General features: G+C 31.5%; 1 protein-coding gene and 1 long non-coding RNA gene across 4 annotated transcripts in view; both read left to right on the top strand.

Annotated features, from left to right (window-relative positions):
- Positions 1–19325, top strand: part of LOC109608530 (gamma-aminobutyric acid type B receptor subunit 1) — an 89608-nt gene that overhangs the window by 40617 nt on the left and 29666 nt on the right. For 2 of the 3 annotated variants that reach the window (XM_049964777.1, XM_049964776.1), the window contains exon 2: positions 18304–18543. The exons of the other annotated variant lie outside the window; for it this stretch is intronic. In XM_049964777.1, coding sequence (XP_049820734.1) covers positions 18304–18543 — 240 coding nt within the window. The remainder of the gene's footprint in view (positions 1–18303; positions 18544–19325) is intronic. 3 annotated transcript variants of the gene reach the window in all.
- On the top strand, positions 728–1283 carry LOC126264950 (uncharacterized). Its single transcript, XR_007547524.1, has 3 exons — positions 728–864; positions 922–1090; positions 1147–1283. It is a non-coding gene; the product is annotated as an uncharacterized LOC126264950 (long non-coding RNA).

Below are 19325 nucleotides of genomic sequence, written 5' to 3'. Positions count from 1 at the left end.
ATTCTGCCTTAATTATAACACTGTGTAATTAATTGGTTTATAAATTTTCATCAAGTTTGAGAATCACAGAAAAGGAAGAAAACTCTACTAAGCGATTTTTAATTTGTTGCTGCAGAACAAACAATTCGAGTAGTCCAAGTTTCAAAGTTAAAATTGTGTCGGAAACATTATGTTCGTTTCTTCTAATGTCTGTTCTGACTGTTCAGATACAAAAATGAAGAGACCAACTCGAGACAAAAGACACTTTTCCACGAGTCATTTAAATTTTATAGTGTCTTAATCTATTTTTTATCGAACTCGAAAGTACGGACGAACCTGCGGTCTGAATCATTATATTTTTTCCTTCGACTTTATGCAAATATAATTGCTACCGTTTTCTCCAAGATGGTGACATGGCACACATTCCAAGGAAGCGAATATACGAATCAATAAATCTAAATTTTTATTCAAGGCTGAATATAATATAACTTCTGCGATGTATTTTTATTGTTTTTCGTTAAAGATTTATTAGAGTCGAGTCAGCTTTCATTCTATGTTATGTTAAAACTAATTCAGTCACGATCATATACGATATATTTTAAGAGAGCTTTATTTAACATAAACAACATCCTTTGTATGAAACAACTCATCGAAAATTAAATTCGCTTGTTAACAAATATGGAATGCAAAACGTGCGATAATGCCGGTTATAAATGTATTGAGGGCTGTGATAAAAACATACTTGTCGTTATGTTTTCGTACGTTGTCTCTCTGTGCATCTTCTTATGTTCAGTCGGTAAGATTTCAGCAAAACAAAACATTTAATTAATTAATGTTGTGGTTAATTTCAATCAATTGTTTTAGTAGTGGCTGAAGATCCGACAAGTAGGTGTTAATATATTTCCCTTAAAATAATTCATTATTTATTTATAACAATTTTAGTATGTGAGGGTGACGGGGGATCGTTCAATTGCAAAGATCAGGTGATTCAAATTATTAGTGCATTTTATGGAAGGTTAGATTCAAGTGTTTGCCAAAAAGACTACTCACAACAGCAGTTGGCTAATAATCAATGTTCGGCACCAAATGCCCTAAGTATTGTTCAAAATATGTACGTATTATTTCATAACTTTTAACAGCGCAATATATTTAATTAACACATAACAGATGCAACGGACAAAGCACCTGCAGTGTTTCTGCTTCAAACGATGTTTTTGGAGATCCTTGTGTCGGGACTTATAAATACATGAGCATTATCTACAACTGTGTTCGTAAGTACTGCAAAAAGGCCATAGGACGATAAGAATACCGAAGTACCTTAAAAAAGCGAGATTATTTAGTATCCTAAAAGTACCAACATTTCCTGGTATTCTTATCGACCTATGGCCTTTCTTTTGTAAAATATTAGAGGTGTTAAAAAATGTTTTAAAGCTAAAACTACCACCACTACAACTACCACCACAACCACAACAACCACCACAAAACCACCTACAAAACCACCTACTAAACCTCCAACAAAACCTCCAAGTAAGTTATGAATATATTACAAAAAATAATTATATATTATTCCCATCCCATTTTATTTTTCTAGCCTGTGATGCATCAAGATGTCGCATTGTTTGTTGAAAATTTTTTTAACAATCGTATTATTAAACTTATTATAGACAAAATCGTATTTTATTTATTAAATAGACACTAAAAATGCATTTACAAAGTCACGTTATGTTTGTTCAAATGTGTGAACATGCGATAGTGTTACATTTTGAGTGAAATTCAATTAGGTCATTAACTATAAAAGCTACACTATTTTATTAATATATTAGTGTGTTTGTTACCTGTTAAATTACGATTGTAACATAATTATGGTATCGTTTTACCAATCATATCTATAGTTGTTCGGGTTTATTGGTCGACGTTTGTTGAAATTATTTCCCGACGTTTCGCTAGCACGAGTGGCTAAAATCTTCAGAGCTCTGATTTGGTTCTTGTCACTTTAACATCTGATGGGCAACTAAATGACAACTTAGACAACTAATATTCTTGAAATTTCGTTCTGTTCGTTGGTCGTTCTTATCTGCTTAGAGAGCTTCGTTATCTTCACATATATATGGGAGAAAAGCTTTACCAATCGTGGGCTCACTAGGTTGATCTTCATTATTAGTGTGGAATCTCATCGTACGTCTTATTCTGATCGTTTGTATCCGTTGGCCTGTAGATTTTTTTCAGCGAGGTGATGTATGACACATATCCTCGGTTAGTGTTTCGATGACTCCTTGTTTTTGACTAGGTTAATGGCTAAATAGTAGAGTAGTAGACGTCGATCGGTGTGTGTGGGTTTTCGGTATACTGTATGGCCTAAATGTTCACCTACACTTTTCCATAAAGAAATTGGCGATCACTGGACTAAGAGGACTGTCCATTGCTAATCCTTCAGTCTATTCGAAGAATTTCTTGTACCAAACGAAATAGCTTTCAATAAGGCGGGTAAGAAAAATATACAATATGTCTGGAGGGAATATTCCTGATATCATGTTTAAGGAATCATTGACAGGAACTTTAGTGAAATATGAAAGCTTCAACCATTACATTAGCCTTCACCAAGTTAGATCTTAGCCGACACAAATTTCTAAATTAAATTGTACTAGTTTGGCAAGTTACTCTACTGTCTAGGCCAATTTGATTTATCAGTAAATTCCCTCAGGCCAATAAAAAATTTACGATATACTTTTTCAGTTATCAAGTTAAATAATGTGCTTTTAAAACGAGTGTGACGCATTCACGAATAATTCTGAAAACAAGGAAATTCTCCCAAGGAGAAATAAACTTTAATTAGCGCTAAGAGGATATATTCTGGAAACATGTTTACTAACAACGATAAACGTTCCTCTCTACAACAAATTTCCCCCGTTATTTCTTGCCATTTTTACCATTCTGTTTCGAAAACGTTTACTATTATTTTACAAATTTCAGTCCGTACGAGAAAGCTTCCCCCACGGAATTTCCTATTTGAATTTGGGTGATTGTTTTAAAATTTAGTAAAAATAATTAAGCTGTTTTCTTACTTTTTTAGTAGTAAAATGAATCAATGGCGTTTTTTTATGAATCTCAGGAAACACAAAATGGAAGAAATGATCTCATTACAGTTAGGATTTTTTTCGTTATGGAACATTATGAAAACAGAAATAAATAAATAAAATTATTTTATTTTTCAAATTCTTGTCTTTAAACACACATGTTTGACTGAAAAATTATTTTCTACATATTTCTCTCCCACTAAGACTATTAGTCCATTTTAACGTAAAATAGTTTTCACTATTTTTTCATAATTTTCTACCATTAGAAAAAAAAAGGATGTAAAGGGGTCTAAAATACATTTTTTGTCAAAATTTGAAGCTGGATACACTTTTAAAACTCAGCAAAAAATTGAGTTTTTATAACTTTTAGCAATAAAAATTGAAATTTCATAATGTTCATAATTTGTTAATGTTCCATTCAGTTTCACTTATAAGATATACACGGCACTATACGACATTTGTATAGCTACAGATATGCTGCTATAAAAATGTGGGTCACACGAACGCACGAGATTTCACCCATCCTAAAAGTGTCTAAGGCGCACAGCACACTGCGCCGGGCCAGTCACGAGCATGTCGGTGACGCGACCCCATAACATTTTTCCCTGCTAAGAAGTTTTCACTTCAAAAATCGCCATCATTACTTTTTATTTTTACTATCGAAAATATCGATGAAAAGACAGATTTCTCGTACAAACCCCATTTAATAATTAGCCACCACATATTGACACGTTGTTAAAACTGCACAGAAATAGAATTAACGACGGAGATGGTGCACGGAATGTCCCACAGATAATAACATAGAAGTTATCTAAATTAATTTGTGTATAAAGTAATATTAACAGACGTATTCAAAGTGAAGTGAAGTTTGAAGATAGAGAGAACGTCAGTGCAACTGAAATACACACTTATTCATTGTGATTTATGGCACGGCTAGTCATTTATGTCCTTATAAAGTAACCCACTTGTTCGAAATAAAACTGCAATTTATGTTGGCCCTTTTTTTCCTTGTTTCGAGGTTTATTTTAAAGTTGAACGTCAACTGTGGACTTTCTTTAATTCGTTTAGCTCGGCCCAGAAGTTGTTTTGAATTTAATTACTTTAATTATTATTATTAATTATCATGCAAATTTTACCTTCCTATCGTTTGTCACAAAATCAGCAATAACGTATCTGGCCTGAAACAATAAAATAGGATGATTAAATTATGAAACGGGATAGTGATTTGCGTAAGGACAATACGGCGCATCGTTCAGCATCCGGCAATCTCCTTTTCATAATCGATAGCGACATTAAATTCAGGCGATTTTATTCCACTCGAACGGCCCCGTCCTTTTAAAATCAATTACCTATTTATTGAATTTGTTTTGTGTGAAAATCACTTAAGGCAGCGGCACATCCGCAAAATATATTCAGACGACAAGTGCCCCTCGAACAAATATTGAAAGCCAATTTATTTAAAATGCGTCTCTTATTTTTCAAATCCCCGATCTGTAATTCAATCAGGCTACTCCGATAAAAAGGTGAACGTTTCTGAAGTTCCTGAAGTCTATTGCTCTACAAGCCGGAAGTATCTTTATTGTGGCTTTGTTTACTCATTGTTTTATGACAAATCGATGTTTAAGAACTAGTCCATCTTTAAGTGATTGTAACCCCTTCGCAAATGGGACAGACTGGGATTCAAACATCTTCCCTTTTAGCAGCGATGTTTGTGAACGACAGGACCTGTAATTATACCAAGCTATTTATAGATAGGTTATTTATGTACCATAAATTTGTTATGGGAAGCACATCAAACCACCACCAACTTATATTCGAACCGAGAGTTTCCTTAAAAAAAATATCAAAAACCGATGTAATTCAAACGGAACATTGCTTTGACGGATCGCGGCCTCCATTTTATTTTTTCACTCCAATTAACGACATGTTTTCAACATTCCTCCATGTGGAATTATGCAAACAAACTTGCACGTTAAATTGTGACAAGATCAAACGGGCATTCTATGCAATATTTACCAGTGAATGCCGTGGCGTTTTAATTAAAGCGGATGGATTTCAGTCTTTCAGTTTTGATGCGAACTTCATTCGATCCGTTTCGCTGTTCATCACCGGATTCGGAACGTAATTACACACTTCGTTTGGTTGACAGGTTTTTTATGATTAATGGCGATTCGTTAAATGAGTAGGAAAAATATTAAATAAAACTGCAGGTGATCAATCAATGAGGTCTATCAATTAAATTGATACTGGTGTGTAATAAAAGTGTTTCGTAATAGGAACTTTATTTGGGTTGTGTTACATGCTAATACGGCTCGTAAACTTCTTTTATTGCTTTATATCATTTTATTATATAGACATATATGGAAATCCTCACCGAAATCATAACTCCATAACTACTATTAAGTTTTTATGTCCGACATTATGTTTAAAATGTTCTAAAAGGATCAAAATCTCCGTTTTTTATGTGCAAACATTTTAAATTCTATGTTCCGGATAAAAAATAATTTGTGGCCGCAAAGCAAAATCAGACATTCGTTCTTTGACATTTAATTGTGTTTCGTAAAATTGCCTTTATAAGAGACAAAGAGAAATACTTTATCGATTTCTCGACCTGTTCAACTTACAAGAAAATTGTGGAATTGTATTTATAAGGCCTTTGCATAAATTACAAGCGTCTCCAGACATGATAAATTTTAGCAGTAATTGTGTAGTTCCACCTTTACAATATCTTACGAGAAAGACTTGTTGAATCCATATATTTTTTAGCCACCACTTGCCGTGTGCAGTGTAATTTTGGATTATTTACTTTACAACTAGCCTAGCTGAGGTCGCGAACTCTTAAATGATTCTACGTTGGAAATATTGATTTATTTCGTGCGATGTTCACGAGATATAAAATTTACAATTTATTTCTAAATACATAGTCTGTCCATCGATTTTAATTAATTTTTGTGTGTTTCGATGATTTTATCCAGTTATGACTTCTGGATGAAATGGACCAAAATTGTATTTTCTAAGTGAATTCACAAAAAACAATTATTAATAATTTTTTTTTTTAATTAATAATTTTTCTGTTACGTACTTACATAATGTAAACAATTTGAATTTTATCATAATTTTTATCAAAAAAAAGCATTTTGTGGTGTATCACTAAATATTTAATGAAGTTTAAAAATTGTAAAATTGCCAGAGTATTCATTAACTAATGAAATTTGTTTATGAGGAAGATTTGCCACATAGGCAAATAGTTCAAAAATTGAACGTTCATCACAGTACGGTTTCGAGAACCATGAAATGACCAATGAAAGGGTCCACATAGAAACTAGAACTTGAAGTGAACGTTCAAGGATGACAAATATCAGTCAAGGCAGATACCTAGTCCAAATGGTTATGAGAAATAAATGAATAACTGTTAGCTGTGTTAAGTGTCATTATCAGGCTACGTACCACCAACTCATTTTAAATAAAACCATCAGAAGACAGATTGTCGATTACGATCTAGTCATTTAAGAGTACCTATTCAATGGTTGTTTTTTGAAGAAAAAAAAAATAGAATTGGTGAGAGATGGAGTTGCAACGGCTCTTTGTTGCTAGTGAAGTGGTTCTGTATAAAGATGACTGGCACATATTGAGGTATGGAAGAGAAATTGATTTGGTATATGTTCCCACAGAAACTCAAGAAGTACCAACCTTTTACTAAGAATAATTTCAAATTCAAATTAATTTGTATATAATATAAGGATACAACTACAACAAAATAAATACAAATACAAATATGTAAAATGTTAATTAACTGAATGACTGTAATTATGATTAACTGAACCATTGGAATTGTGATAGTGATTACTTAGTGAAAAGGAATTCAACTTTTCAACAAAACATTTGAGAGAATTATAATATTCTAATTAGAAATAGAAAAGCACTCGATTTAGAGATAGGGGAAAAACTACAAAATTTAACTTACTAACATAATCTTGAACAGTAGAATTATTAGAAGAGGGATTATAATGGAACTGTTTTGGTTTAACATTATGAATTTTTCCTGTTATAAAGATGGAGAAAGGATTAATATTACAAACTGAATGCCATACGAAATTTAATTTAGAATTAGAAGGTGGTTTAAAAATATTTTTAAAATTAGGGTTATGAAGATCATATATAGTATGTATGTATGGGAACTCTTGGTTGAATTTTATAAAATTATAAAATAAAATCAAATTATTTATTATAAATTTTACAGAATAAAATTGATCAAATGTTTTGGGTTGTAGCTAGTTGGAATCTAAAATGTCTACTTTTAATAATTCAAATTTCAGGTTATTTTATTTGTAAAATACCAGCATTTTAAACAGCATCTCAATGTTATAAAACAAGTGTAACTTCGGGAACGTTCGGTAGTTTCCATTAAGTCCTATTCACTTGCCCTCTTCCTTATGTATGTTTCTACCATAATGATTGAACAAATTTACATGGATTTTACAATTCGATTTATTATACAACCAATACAAGAGGGGGTGGGTCACAATTTCTTATTTATGCCCGTCCACATCAAGATGAATGATTATGATATGAACATAGTTAACCATGTGTGGGATTACTTATCCAAATTAATTCGGCATTGTTTAAATCCTCCCTTGAGGATTCCAGACCTTTTACAGACTGCAGTTGAATAGAATAATATTTCTCAAGAATTTATTGATAATCTAATAAGAGGAATGTACAGACGTGTACAAATTGGGGATGGAAATACGAGGACTAAATTAAATTGTTAAAACAAAATTGTTTTCCATAGCCCATCTGTCCACATTACACATACCATTTACAGAAACGAAGGGTTTATTTGCTGATTTTCTACCATAGGGATCACCTTCTTCTAATTTTTTCCATTCCATTTTTAAGAACTCCTTCCAATGTGTTCCTTCTACTAAAATTGGAAATCGTCCTCTTAATAATCATGAAATTTAAATTAAAAAGTGTCGTTCTTTTAATAAAATAATCATGTTGCTCTACATATGAACGACAGTGTATATATTATTATTATTATTATTATTATTATTATTATTATTATTACCATATTATTTCCGTATTAGTTTAATTTGTAGATTGTTTCAAAGGCAAATATGGCCAGAATTGTTGTGAGTAACTACAACTTCGTAATGAGTACTTGAACCGTTTCGTGAGTGGATTCATCACATTAATCCCTAATTGAATTAGTTTAACGTCTCCCATCCAATTAGTAACTAATTCGTAACAGTGTTATTGGAAAATATCTATCATAATTGGCTAATTAACAATTAATCTGGCAATTTGTAACATCTCACGCACGCAAAAAAAACATCATTATAATACAAGCAAAAGTGGGAGTGGGAAGAAAAAAGAAATTATTCGGTTTCTGTTGTATTTTTTTCTGAGGGCGTTAATTATTTTCTTTGTATATTTAAGACGGCAACACAAATATGAAATGTACGTCGGCAAAAACTTATTTAAGACCGCCGTTCCCTCTAAATAAAGCAAATTGGAAATTCAATTATAAACGGCAATGCTCCGTATAAATTCACTCGGTAACAAGTAATTCGCGACGAAACGAAAATGAATGACGGACATTTTCAGACATCCATTACGGCGAACTCGCGGGGGCTTTTGTCACTTTTGTTCACTTCTACTCTCCGCACGACATTAACGTGCGCATTCACAACTAATTTTTTCACATTCACAGTCGGTTTCGTTACTTATCGTAACGTTTTTCTAATTAACTAAATTAATCGTCCCCGTCAGATGTTTAAGAAGTCGCCGAAGTCCCTAATTAATTGATTAATTAGGGGTGTCTGTGTTAGATTGGTTGGCAATCGATTTATGTAAATATCAATTTGGCACAATACGGTGGGAGTGTGCATAAACTTTGATGTTGTGTTAAACTAGTGCTCTTAACAATTTTACGACTTAAAATAACAATAAAAACGGCTTAAACGATCGCATTGCGAAGCGATGAATTATAAATAAAAAGTCAATATAATTTTCAACAAGTGTTAGTTGACTAGTTCCGGCAATCACCCGTTTATTTCACTCACTTTCAGGTCCTCGTTTAATTGGTTTCTTGAACAAATATAAACTTCATCTGCCCTTAAAGGCCATTTTCAACCTCTTTGTCTAGGTTTGCTCTTTATTTACTTTTCTGGCTTCAAGAAAATACTCGCATTGTTTAAGCCTCTCAAATGAAGGTTCTAATAAGTTTATTAAATTGGATGCTCCGGAAAAATGTATTATGTATTATTAAATTAAAAGAGGAATAATTATATTGGAATATACGATAACATATTTTAGGATATTTTTAAAGATAGAGACTACTGATATTTCTAAATTAACAACAGTAGTAAAATGTGGTTGTTCATTTTTGTACATAAAATCAGTTAAAAAAATTAAATAAAAATGCCAATTATAGAAGTGAAAATGTAGAACTTTTAGTACTAAAATTTGAAATTTCATAATGTTTGAATTAAAATTATCAACATCAATCAGATCAACTCAGCTTTTACATTAATTCAGCATCCGCAAAATAAAGAACCAATTAAAATAATATAACATTAACGCAATCCAACCTACCATGTTAAAGAGGCTAAGCAACATTAAATGGAAATGATTTAAATTAATTTATTTGTATTATTTAGAGATTTACATAAACCTACAATAGGAATAATTAAACGTGAATTGTGCGGTTATAATTGAAGATCACAAAAGGGAACAGATTGTCATGAAGTTTAAAGCGTACACAAAAGACTTTAATCATACAACAGACACACGTTGTTATTTTTAACGAATAAAATTAAATGTAAATATGAAAGGCAACGAAAAGAGACGTGTTTTCGGCGCAAAACAATTCACATAAATCCGGAGGGGAGATCGTGAATCTGTGTCGACCATTGTCACAGCCCTGTTCACTTTAACAAAAATCCACCGCGATTAGAGAGGTGTTCGTTATACTCGTCGATACACAACAACCGAGTTGTGTGAATAGTGCGGAACTCAAATCCAATTTTCAGCATTTTCCGCCACGCAGTTTGTCTAATAAAGCCCGTGCCAATTTACGGAAAGGAACATTCCGGTAAATTGCGCCGTACCACGGTCCGTATTCATTTCGTTAGCTCCGTTCCCCGGCAATTACTGTTGATTTAAAACGTTTTGTTAATCTGTGCGTAATTAAGCCAGGAGAAGAAAAAGTGCACACGTAAAATTGTCTCGAACATAACCCGAGCAAATCCACTCGAAAACATCCATTCCGAGTTATAATGGACAAGTTTGCGAACTAACTTTGCATAAATGAAATTTCTGCATTTCGCAAATTGAACAATTCATCCACTACACGTTTTGAATACTGAACGCCTTCCTCGCTTTTTTGCGTTTTTGCTTTTTTGCTTTTTTGCTTTTTTATTCCGTAAAGAGCTGGATATTTACATTCCCGGACGCACACACAACCTTTGACTTCCCATACACGACTAGTTTTGTATTTCTCCTTCTTTTTTTTTTCTTTTTAATTTAGCAAAGTACGTCCGAGTATTAATATATAATGTGTGACCGAAGTTCGGCAGATCGGAAGACCGGGGAGTTATTATTATTATTTGTTAACATGACACAAGAAACAGTTCGGGCACAAAGATCGACTTCTTCTCAATTTTATTTACGGACTTTTATTAGTTTCTTTATTGATTTCGGTTTCGCGTTCGAATGGAATTGTGAGCTGTCTCGCCTAACTGTATTTCGCTATTACAAATAACCTTTATTGCAAACCATTCCCCGAATGAGAACATCATACTTTGCCACTTTTTCATTTTGCTGAAACTCTATATCTATCTCGACATATTTATGCAAATACAGTATTGGCAGAAAGTGGAGCAACTTTAAGAATATACGAGCGATCTGAAGTGATGAGGTCAAGTTTAATCTGGTTAGCAGTGATGGGATTTTATATGTAAGGCGACCTATTCATAAAAAGTTTAACCCAAAGTTTACCATACTCACTGTTGAACACTGCGACAGGTCGGTAATGATATGGGGCTGCTTTTCAGGATTTGAGTCCTCTCTTTTGAATAGAGGGTATCGTGGATCGTTTATGTATAAAGAAATATTGAGGGACAGCATGGTACCGAATTCGGATAAAAATATGCCACTAAAACTTTATTTTCAACAAGGTAATGACCCAAAGCACACATATTTGAGGCAGTCGCTTTTAAGGGAAAAAAAAAATTATGAACTGGCTATGTCAATTTCCCGATCTAAACTCCATTGAAAACTTATGGGAGATAGTAAATAACAAAATAAGGCACAAAGAGAATAGTAATCAGCAATGAAAAAAAGGTGTTTGGAGGTTATTAATAATAATGGGAATTTTACAATATATTAGTGTAGAAATAATTAAAATACTAATTACAAATTATTTGTAGTAATAAACCTTAATAGCATAAGTTGCCCTACTTTTTGCCAGTCCAAAACAAATAATCATCAGTAAAATTAAACTCTTTATTTTTTTATTGTTTATTTATGTAATTGTTAAATTTATAAAAGAAAGTTAATTTTCAATATACATTTTTTGAACATAATAAGGAGGACAAAAATTATTTGAATTTTAAGTTGCTCTACTTTCTGCCAATACGTTGTACGTCATATAATTTTTTACGTTTTTCTATTACACGTTTTACAACACATTTCGCACCGAAATTGATTCGTGAATAATAGAACAAGTGCGGAAAAGTCGTCGAGAAGGAACACAGATAAGTTAACAGTAATAATGGAAGAATTGAATTAAGGGTAAACAGCAGGTATTCCGGCAGGGAAAGAATACTTAATGGAGCAACTTGAGCTGGCTCTCGCACGCATTGAATAACTGTTTTTCTAAAGAACCAACCATTATGTTTATTAACAATTGAAACTGAAGTTCAAAGTTGAATCAAATGGGGGACTTTACGTAACTGAACTAATTACAGAAATCCATTGTTTAGCTTTTTATTAGGTTGTCAAGAAAGATATTGCGTTTTTCAACCTCTAAAATAAAATGCACACAGCTTTAACAAAAACTTTATTAATCGAAAAAAAGAAACTTTATATTGTAGTGGTTCGAGTTGGACTTTAAATTTCCGCTGTCTTTGACGTCATATTTTCAATTTACCAAATACAAGGAGAGTCGCAGGGGGTGACCAACGTAGACATTCGAATAAATATTGTATTAAAACCAATGAATATTATTATTGTTAGATATATTATTATATAAATATTATAAGTTTATTGATTGTTTATTATTGTTATTGTTTAGGGATTCGAGTTAATTAACGTAGTATTATTGTTAATTGTCAGTGTATCAACCAATTTTGTTCAAGACTGTAATAAGTTTGTAACAAGTTTAGATTAGTGAACGAATCCTTTTCTTACATTCAAGCTTTCAAGTATATGGAACGTGTGGTTACTTAACCAAAATCTAGGTAGGAATTTTTATATATTTCTTATTAATAATGACTCATTTTGTACTAATATCTGTGTTTGTTCCGTTTGCTTAAATGTAGAGTATATTTTCTTAGATTAAATTTTTCGAGTCGGTGTAATATGTAAGACTTGTACGTGGTCGCAGCTTTTTATTTCAATTATATATTTCAAATAGTTTTTCTCTAATCTAATATCTTATTCATTTTTTATGATATCGTGGCATAATTTGGTTTCACTATTTTAAAGTTAGAATTATGTTGTTTCTTTTTTATCGAAATATGTGTACGGTTGTTTATGACGTAACGTTGTGATGATAACTCCTTTGGGGATTGTTATTATATTTATGCTTATTATGTGAGTTGTGGTCGATAACTGATGATCTTCCAAAATGGGGACCAGGAAGAAATGGACTTCAGCATTCGATATCATTTAATTTGATTAGTTATACAAATAATTATTTCAAGACATTACATTGATGTATATTCTCATTGTAAACACAAGTGTATGATATATGATATATACCAAAAATGTCAATAAATCTTATTTGTAAATTTATTTGTGGTACCACCTTGATTAGTTCAGTTGTACGCATTCAGAATGGGGTTACTACATTTTGTAATTATCTTTTTTCACACACTTATCTTATTCATTCTAGTTGATTACGTGGCCATTACTTCGTAACTTTTGTAAATTCAAATGATACCTCGGTTGGTACCATATCAGTAAAATATTTAATTCGACAAAAATTTCACAAGATAAGTTCATAAAAGTTTCCTTAACCTCAACAAAATAAACACTCCACTCTCAACACACAGATTGGAGGGAGAGCGTTAAATTTCCTGCATCATCCAAGTTCAAACGTGTCCCCAAATTGTAATATTCTAATGAAAAATACAGTTACAAATAGACATTTCGGTCCTAAATAAACATGTTCGTTTCATGTGTCGCACCGTGACATAAAAGTATCTGGCAATTTGTCTTGTTTGCACACAGAAATCAGTTTGCGTTGTTAAGAATTTTGCATGCTACTCGGTTATTTAGTGCATGTTTAATAACAGTACCGTGACTGCGGTGGAAGTGTCGCTTTTTAGCTGCGCTGTTTTGTTGAATTTAATTAAGATCGCATGTCCTACTATACCTTCTTAAATCTCTGTTGAGGGAGGCCTTTTTATCTTTAGCCTTTCAAACTTAACTCTCCGATTTAATTAAGATTGTTCTGTATTTTTTAATTATCAATTAATTTCACTAGATATGTAAGTAAAAAAAATAAAAACGTTAACAGAATATGTAATTTGTGGTAAGACCGAGTCAGTACTGAAGTTTGGTGAACGGTGAGCAAAATTAACCCAGTTTTTGTGCAGTTCAACAAAAATGTGCCCATAAGGAATACGCCATTAAGGGTTAGTCAGCTGAATTAAAACGGTCTCATTACATTGTAACCATTACCTTTTATAATAGAAAATTATAATTGCTTTCGTGTTAATGTTAATGGGACGTTAAAATGTGGTCTAATCATATAATCGGTAGATTTTAATATGGCTTTTCTAGATTTTATTCATTTAATCGTTCAAAATTAATTAAATAATATTATATTAAATATTTTTAAACAATCGTTGCGACCAAACTTTGGTCAACATCTGGAAGATTAATAAAACAATACAATTTTTACGTATAAAATGCTAATCAGTTAAATTTAGTTATTTCGTAGTTCTCAGATGTAAAATTAAAGAAAATAAACTCAAAGAATTTTATTTAAATAAGACTCTAAGAGATTAAAATGTTATAAACAGTTTCTTCTGTTATATTAATTTTTTCAGATTATTTAATAATTTTTTATATAAATTTTAATTTAAAAATTAGTAAATTATTCTCAAAACAATTGAAATATTAAAAGAATAGTACAATTTTTATATATAAAAAAGCTAATCAGTTATTTTAGCTTTTTCTCAGTTCTCAGATGTAAAATTAAAGAAAATAAACTCAAAGAATTCTATTTATATAAGGCTTTAAAAAATTAAAATGTTTTAAACAGTTTGTGCTGTTATATTATTTTTTCAAATTATTTAATAAATTTTCATATAAATTTTAATTTAAAAATCAGTAAATTATTCTCTCAGGAATTGAAATATCAAAAGAATAGTGCCAGTTTTATGTGTAAAAATGCTAATCATTTATTTTAATTTCAGTTTTGTAAGATGTAAAAATAAAGAATATAAATCATTGAATTTCAATTAAATAATGATGTAAGGATTTAAAATGTTTCAAATATTTTTTATATTATTTTTTTAGATTATTTAATAAATTTATATAATTTACATATTCAACGTATTATAAAATAAACATTAATATAAATAAATTATTCATTGAATTGAATTGAAATAATAAAATATTAAATAAATAGTACAAATTTATATGTAAAATTGCTTCTTATTTTTTCTAGTTTTCTTTAATATTTTATAATATATAGTTCTTTCTTAGTGTCAGATTAAAAAAATAAATTCATTTAATTTTACTTAAATAGTTATGTACGAATTTAAAATGTTTCAAACAGTTATTATTGTTAAAATTTACATATAAATTATAAATTATAACATAAAATCAGTAAATGTTTGTTAAAAACCTTTACATTTATTACAAACTAAAAATGGTGAAACATTTATTCACTATTTTTGCAATCGTTACATAAAGTTAAATAAACTTCGATGAAAAACAGAACTGTAATGTTTATTGACAATGCAGCTGCGTTTAAAACATGTTCGCATTGTTAAAAAATTGAAGGGCTTGCCAATTTAAATCCATAAAACATAAAATTTTCAACAAGCCACCGAAAGAAGGATAGTAAAAAATAAATAAAAACCTCGTATAAATAATTCACACGTATAAGTCCCAAATTATTATTGATGAATTCGTAGGAAAAAACCCTTTTTATGCGTCACTGAAAGTAACCCCCGGTGGTTTGTGGAGGAAAAGCTAGGTTAGCAGCCAACGTCATTTTTCAGTATTTATAGGATCATGTAACTTCCTGGCGAAGTCGGCTTCGCGTACTCTCGAGGAAAACCCCATGAATGAACACTTTCTCGTTTTCCTTTACATGCTTTTTACATTTATAAATTTTGTCATTGTTAATTTACGTTATTTAACTGGTGGACGCATTCAGGAACGCCTCTCCGGAATTCTGGAGTTGAAACCAAAAAATAATTGAATTTTAATTGGAAGCCGTTACTACAAATTCGTGTCGATCTATCCGGTGTTAGTTCGGTTTAACCGAATTTCGTTCCGGTGAGGCGTCGACGAACCAGTTGCGAAATAGTTTGTTTAAATATTTTAAATCAATTGGAGTTGGAATTGTGTGGAAAAATTAACAATTTTAATAGTTTATCGAAAATATTTTAAAACTAAACTAAAATAAACTCGTGTGTGTAAAATAAAATGGAAACGATCTCTTTGTGTGTGTGTGTGTGTGTGTGTGTGTGTGTGTGTCAGTCAAACCTCGCGGAATATTTATTTAAGAACAAAACGGCGTTTCCGTTTTTATCTGTGATCAAATTTACTCTTTACACAAAGGTATGTCAGCCGAATATCGTCTGACAGGGGTGGAGAATTTTTCTCTTTATATAAACAGAAAATAATCTATCACGAAATCCCGGCAACGAAAATAGAAACAAAATATAACAAATCCCTTTAAAACAACATTGACTTTATACGTTTCCAGTTGTATTGTTTGGTTACAACGACAAATGGCCGTAATTTCTCCTGGGACAAACCCACACTACCATACGTAACATCCTTTCATATTTTTCGACAGCATTGAAATTTTCAACGGCAAACGAATGTTTTTGCTTTTTCTTCGACACTAAAAACATTGCAGATACACCTCGTCGTTATCACACTAAATCAATCAATCAATCACCCTAAATGCCGTTTAAAACGGTCCGACATTCAAGGAGATAACCCAATACATTAGGGATAATAACATAGATGTGTTTCATTTATTAAACCAAGTTCATACAATTTTGAAACGGTGCGCATCAAATTGTGACGTTGAGTCAGTGGTAAAATAAATAACCGCAGCATATTCATGCTAAATGTCAGATGTAGAAGTCGACAACTCGCAGACATTTTCAATTTTAAATAAAGCTGACGTTAATATATCTTTTAACAAGTTTTCCTATATCCAAAAGCCCGTTTCTGTTACTTGCGTCAGCAATACATCACTCATCTGACACATGCATTAAATCTCTAAAAAAACTAAACATGTACTCGGATTGTTTATTTAATTGATAATGTTTTAAAGATTTTGTGTGGGTGCCTTAATTCAGTTTTCAGTTTTCAAATAAATTGACGTCGTTAGGACGAAGGGTTTAAAAATTTAAATGATTTGCATGGGTTGACAAATTTAATTTTTATTTTCTTTTAAATACAAAATAATGATGAAGGAAAATGATTTTTTGGAACGAAATTAAACAGAATACTGGATTATTTTAAAATTTTAATTTCACATTTATGTTATTTTATAATTTAGAGGAGCACTTCATTATAAAAATAAGTTACATTTATAAACGGGAATGTATATTTATTTTAGAACATATGGCTTAAAATTATAAAATTAATTTTAAGCCATATTAAATATTGGTGATTAATTAAAACGAAAAAAATTTAAATTTTCTAAGGATTTTATCCAAATTTTGTCCAGTGACGATTGGGATATTACACACATTAGTCTGATTTGATTAAACAAAAAAATAGCACAATAGTTAAACAATATACAAAAATAAAGAGTTTAATTTTACTGATGATTATTTGTTTTGGGCTGACAAAAAGTAGAGCAACTTATGGGTATTTAAAGTTTTATTACTACATACAATTTTTAATTAATATTTTAATTAGTTCTACACTAATATATTGTAAAATTCCCATTATTTCATGAAAAATAACAGATGGTCAATAATATTTAGATCCATATTTTGGCAGGCTTTATTTAAATCCATTTTAAAACTTATGGAAGTACATACAATCTCGATTAAAACATCAAAAACAAAAGATATTCAGTAAAATATTATGTAATAAACATGTATTTGAAAAATGTATGCTATTTCTGTGTCCAACCACATTGTACATTTATTTTGTTTAAGATTTAATTCAAGCAGAAATTATTTTATTTTATATACATAATAGTTGAATGAATAATTATAGAAAGAATTTAGAGGAATTAGTTTAAATAAAATATAAAACATTTTAATTGCATTTAATTAACATAATGGTATACAAAAAATAATGACTGTGTACTATTTCTCTGGCCACCACTGTATATACCATATAAATTTATCAATATTTAATTAGGTATAATTTACAATTTAAAATTTAATATATTATAAATCTAGCAACATTGAATTGTGGCAATTTTATTAAAATTCATATAATCCCAAGTTAATAATATCGCAATTTATTGTACAAAACAGATTATATTTATATCGATAAACCATTTATTATATTAAATATCATCTAATTAATCAAACAGTATCCAATATTGACACTTTTATATTAACATGAAAATTGTTATGTCCATAACAATAACAATTATTCAGTATTTGTCGAAAGGGTTTTGTGTTTTTTATTGAAAAGAGATAATAACTGTAGAGAGGTAGACAATGGGAGTCTAGTTCCTTGTGTGGCAAACCATTAGAACAATTAACCAACCAACGTTCAACGTCCAGCGGTTTAATAAATCCGTGTTGTAGGGCAGTTTCTTTGTTGACGTCTGATCCGATCCGTTTGTTTGCAGTACTGGCCGGCACGATGGATGGAGGCAGCGATACTGTTACTAATCGGGTGCACATGTGCGTCGGTGGGAGAGGATGGGAACGTGCTCCATATCGGCGGCATCTTCGAGATAGCCGGCGAGGGCGGATGGCAGGGGGGCCAGGCCTGCATGCCGGCCGCGAATCTCGCCCTCGAGGACGTGAACGCGCGCAAGGACCTCCTGCCCGGCTACGTGCTCAAACTCCACAGCAATGATAGCGAGGTAAGTGTTTCTAACGCGGCTCCAAATGGCAAATTGCGAACGATAAACTGCGCCAATTTAACGGGGAACCCGTTTCGTCACCCGCTCCTCGTCTTGCTCTAATGGAAGTCACCGTTAATATCGACCCGACGACGGTCGTTACATGTTCGTCTCGAAAAAATTGCTGCCCGAACGAACTACCACCACGCGAAAATTCCGCCGTTCTCCCGCGGGACTGCTGATGTTGGGAGGGTGTGTATGATTGTACGTTCCCGCGGGATCACCCACTCACTTTGTGTCCCTTTTTCTAACGAGAACGATGGTACTGTTTAAAGCAACGAAATTTGTACGGCGGTGGATTAGCGTCGTGTCGACACAAGAATTATATTGTATTGATTCGGGGCTCAGGCGGCGATTAACCCATCCTTGAGGACTCGCGGAAATCACTGGAAACTTGTTGAATAAATCACGATAACTTCGACGCTTAATTCATCGCCTTCAATTAATTCAAATTGAAGCAATAAATTTTAGCTAAAATTAATAAAACGATCATTTTTACCTAAGTTCGACTTTATCAAAACGTTCCATCTGTTGGCATGTTTTACCACATACCAGAACCATTAGCGTGGATTTAACGAGGAATTGCACACTTTAATTAAAGGCGCATTCACCATTTTTATTACCCTTAACCCGGGTCGAAAACAATCATGTTTTTAATTTAATTAAACTGCACCGTTTCACCGTTTCGAATTGTTGGAATTTTTTTAATTAGTTCGTAATTTAGTTATGTTTAATGGAAAAAA

Source organism: Aethina tumida, chromosome 3 (assembly GCF_024364675.1).
Source record: "Aethina tumida isolate Nest 87 chromosome 3, icAetTumi1.1, whole genome shotgun sequence".
In the NCBI taxonomy this organism is placed as follows: domain Eukaryota; kingdom Metazoa; phylum Arthropoda; class Insecta; order Coleoptera; family Nitidulidae; genus Aethina; species Aethina tumida.
This window is presented reverse-complemented; position numbering and strand designations above follow the sequence as displayed.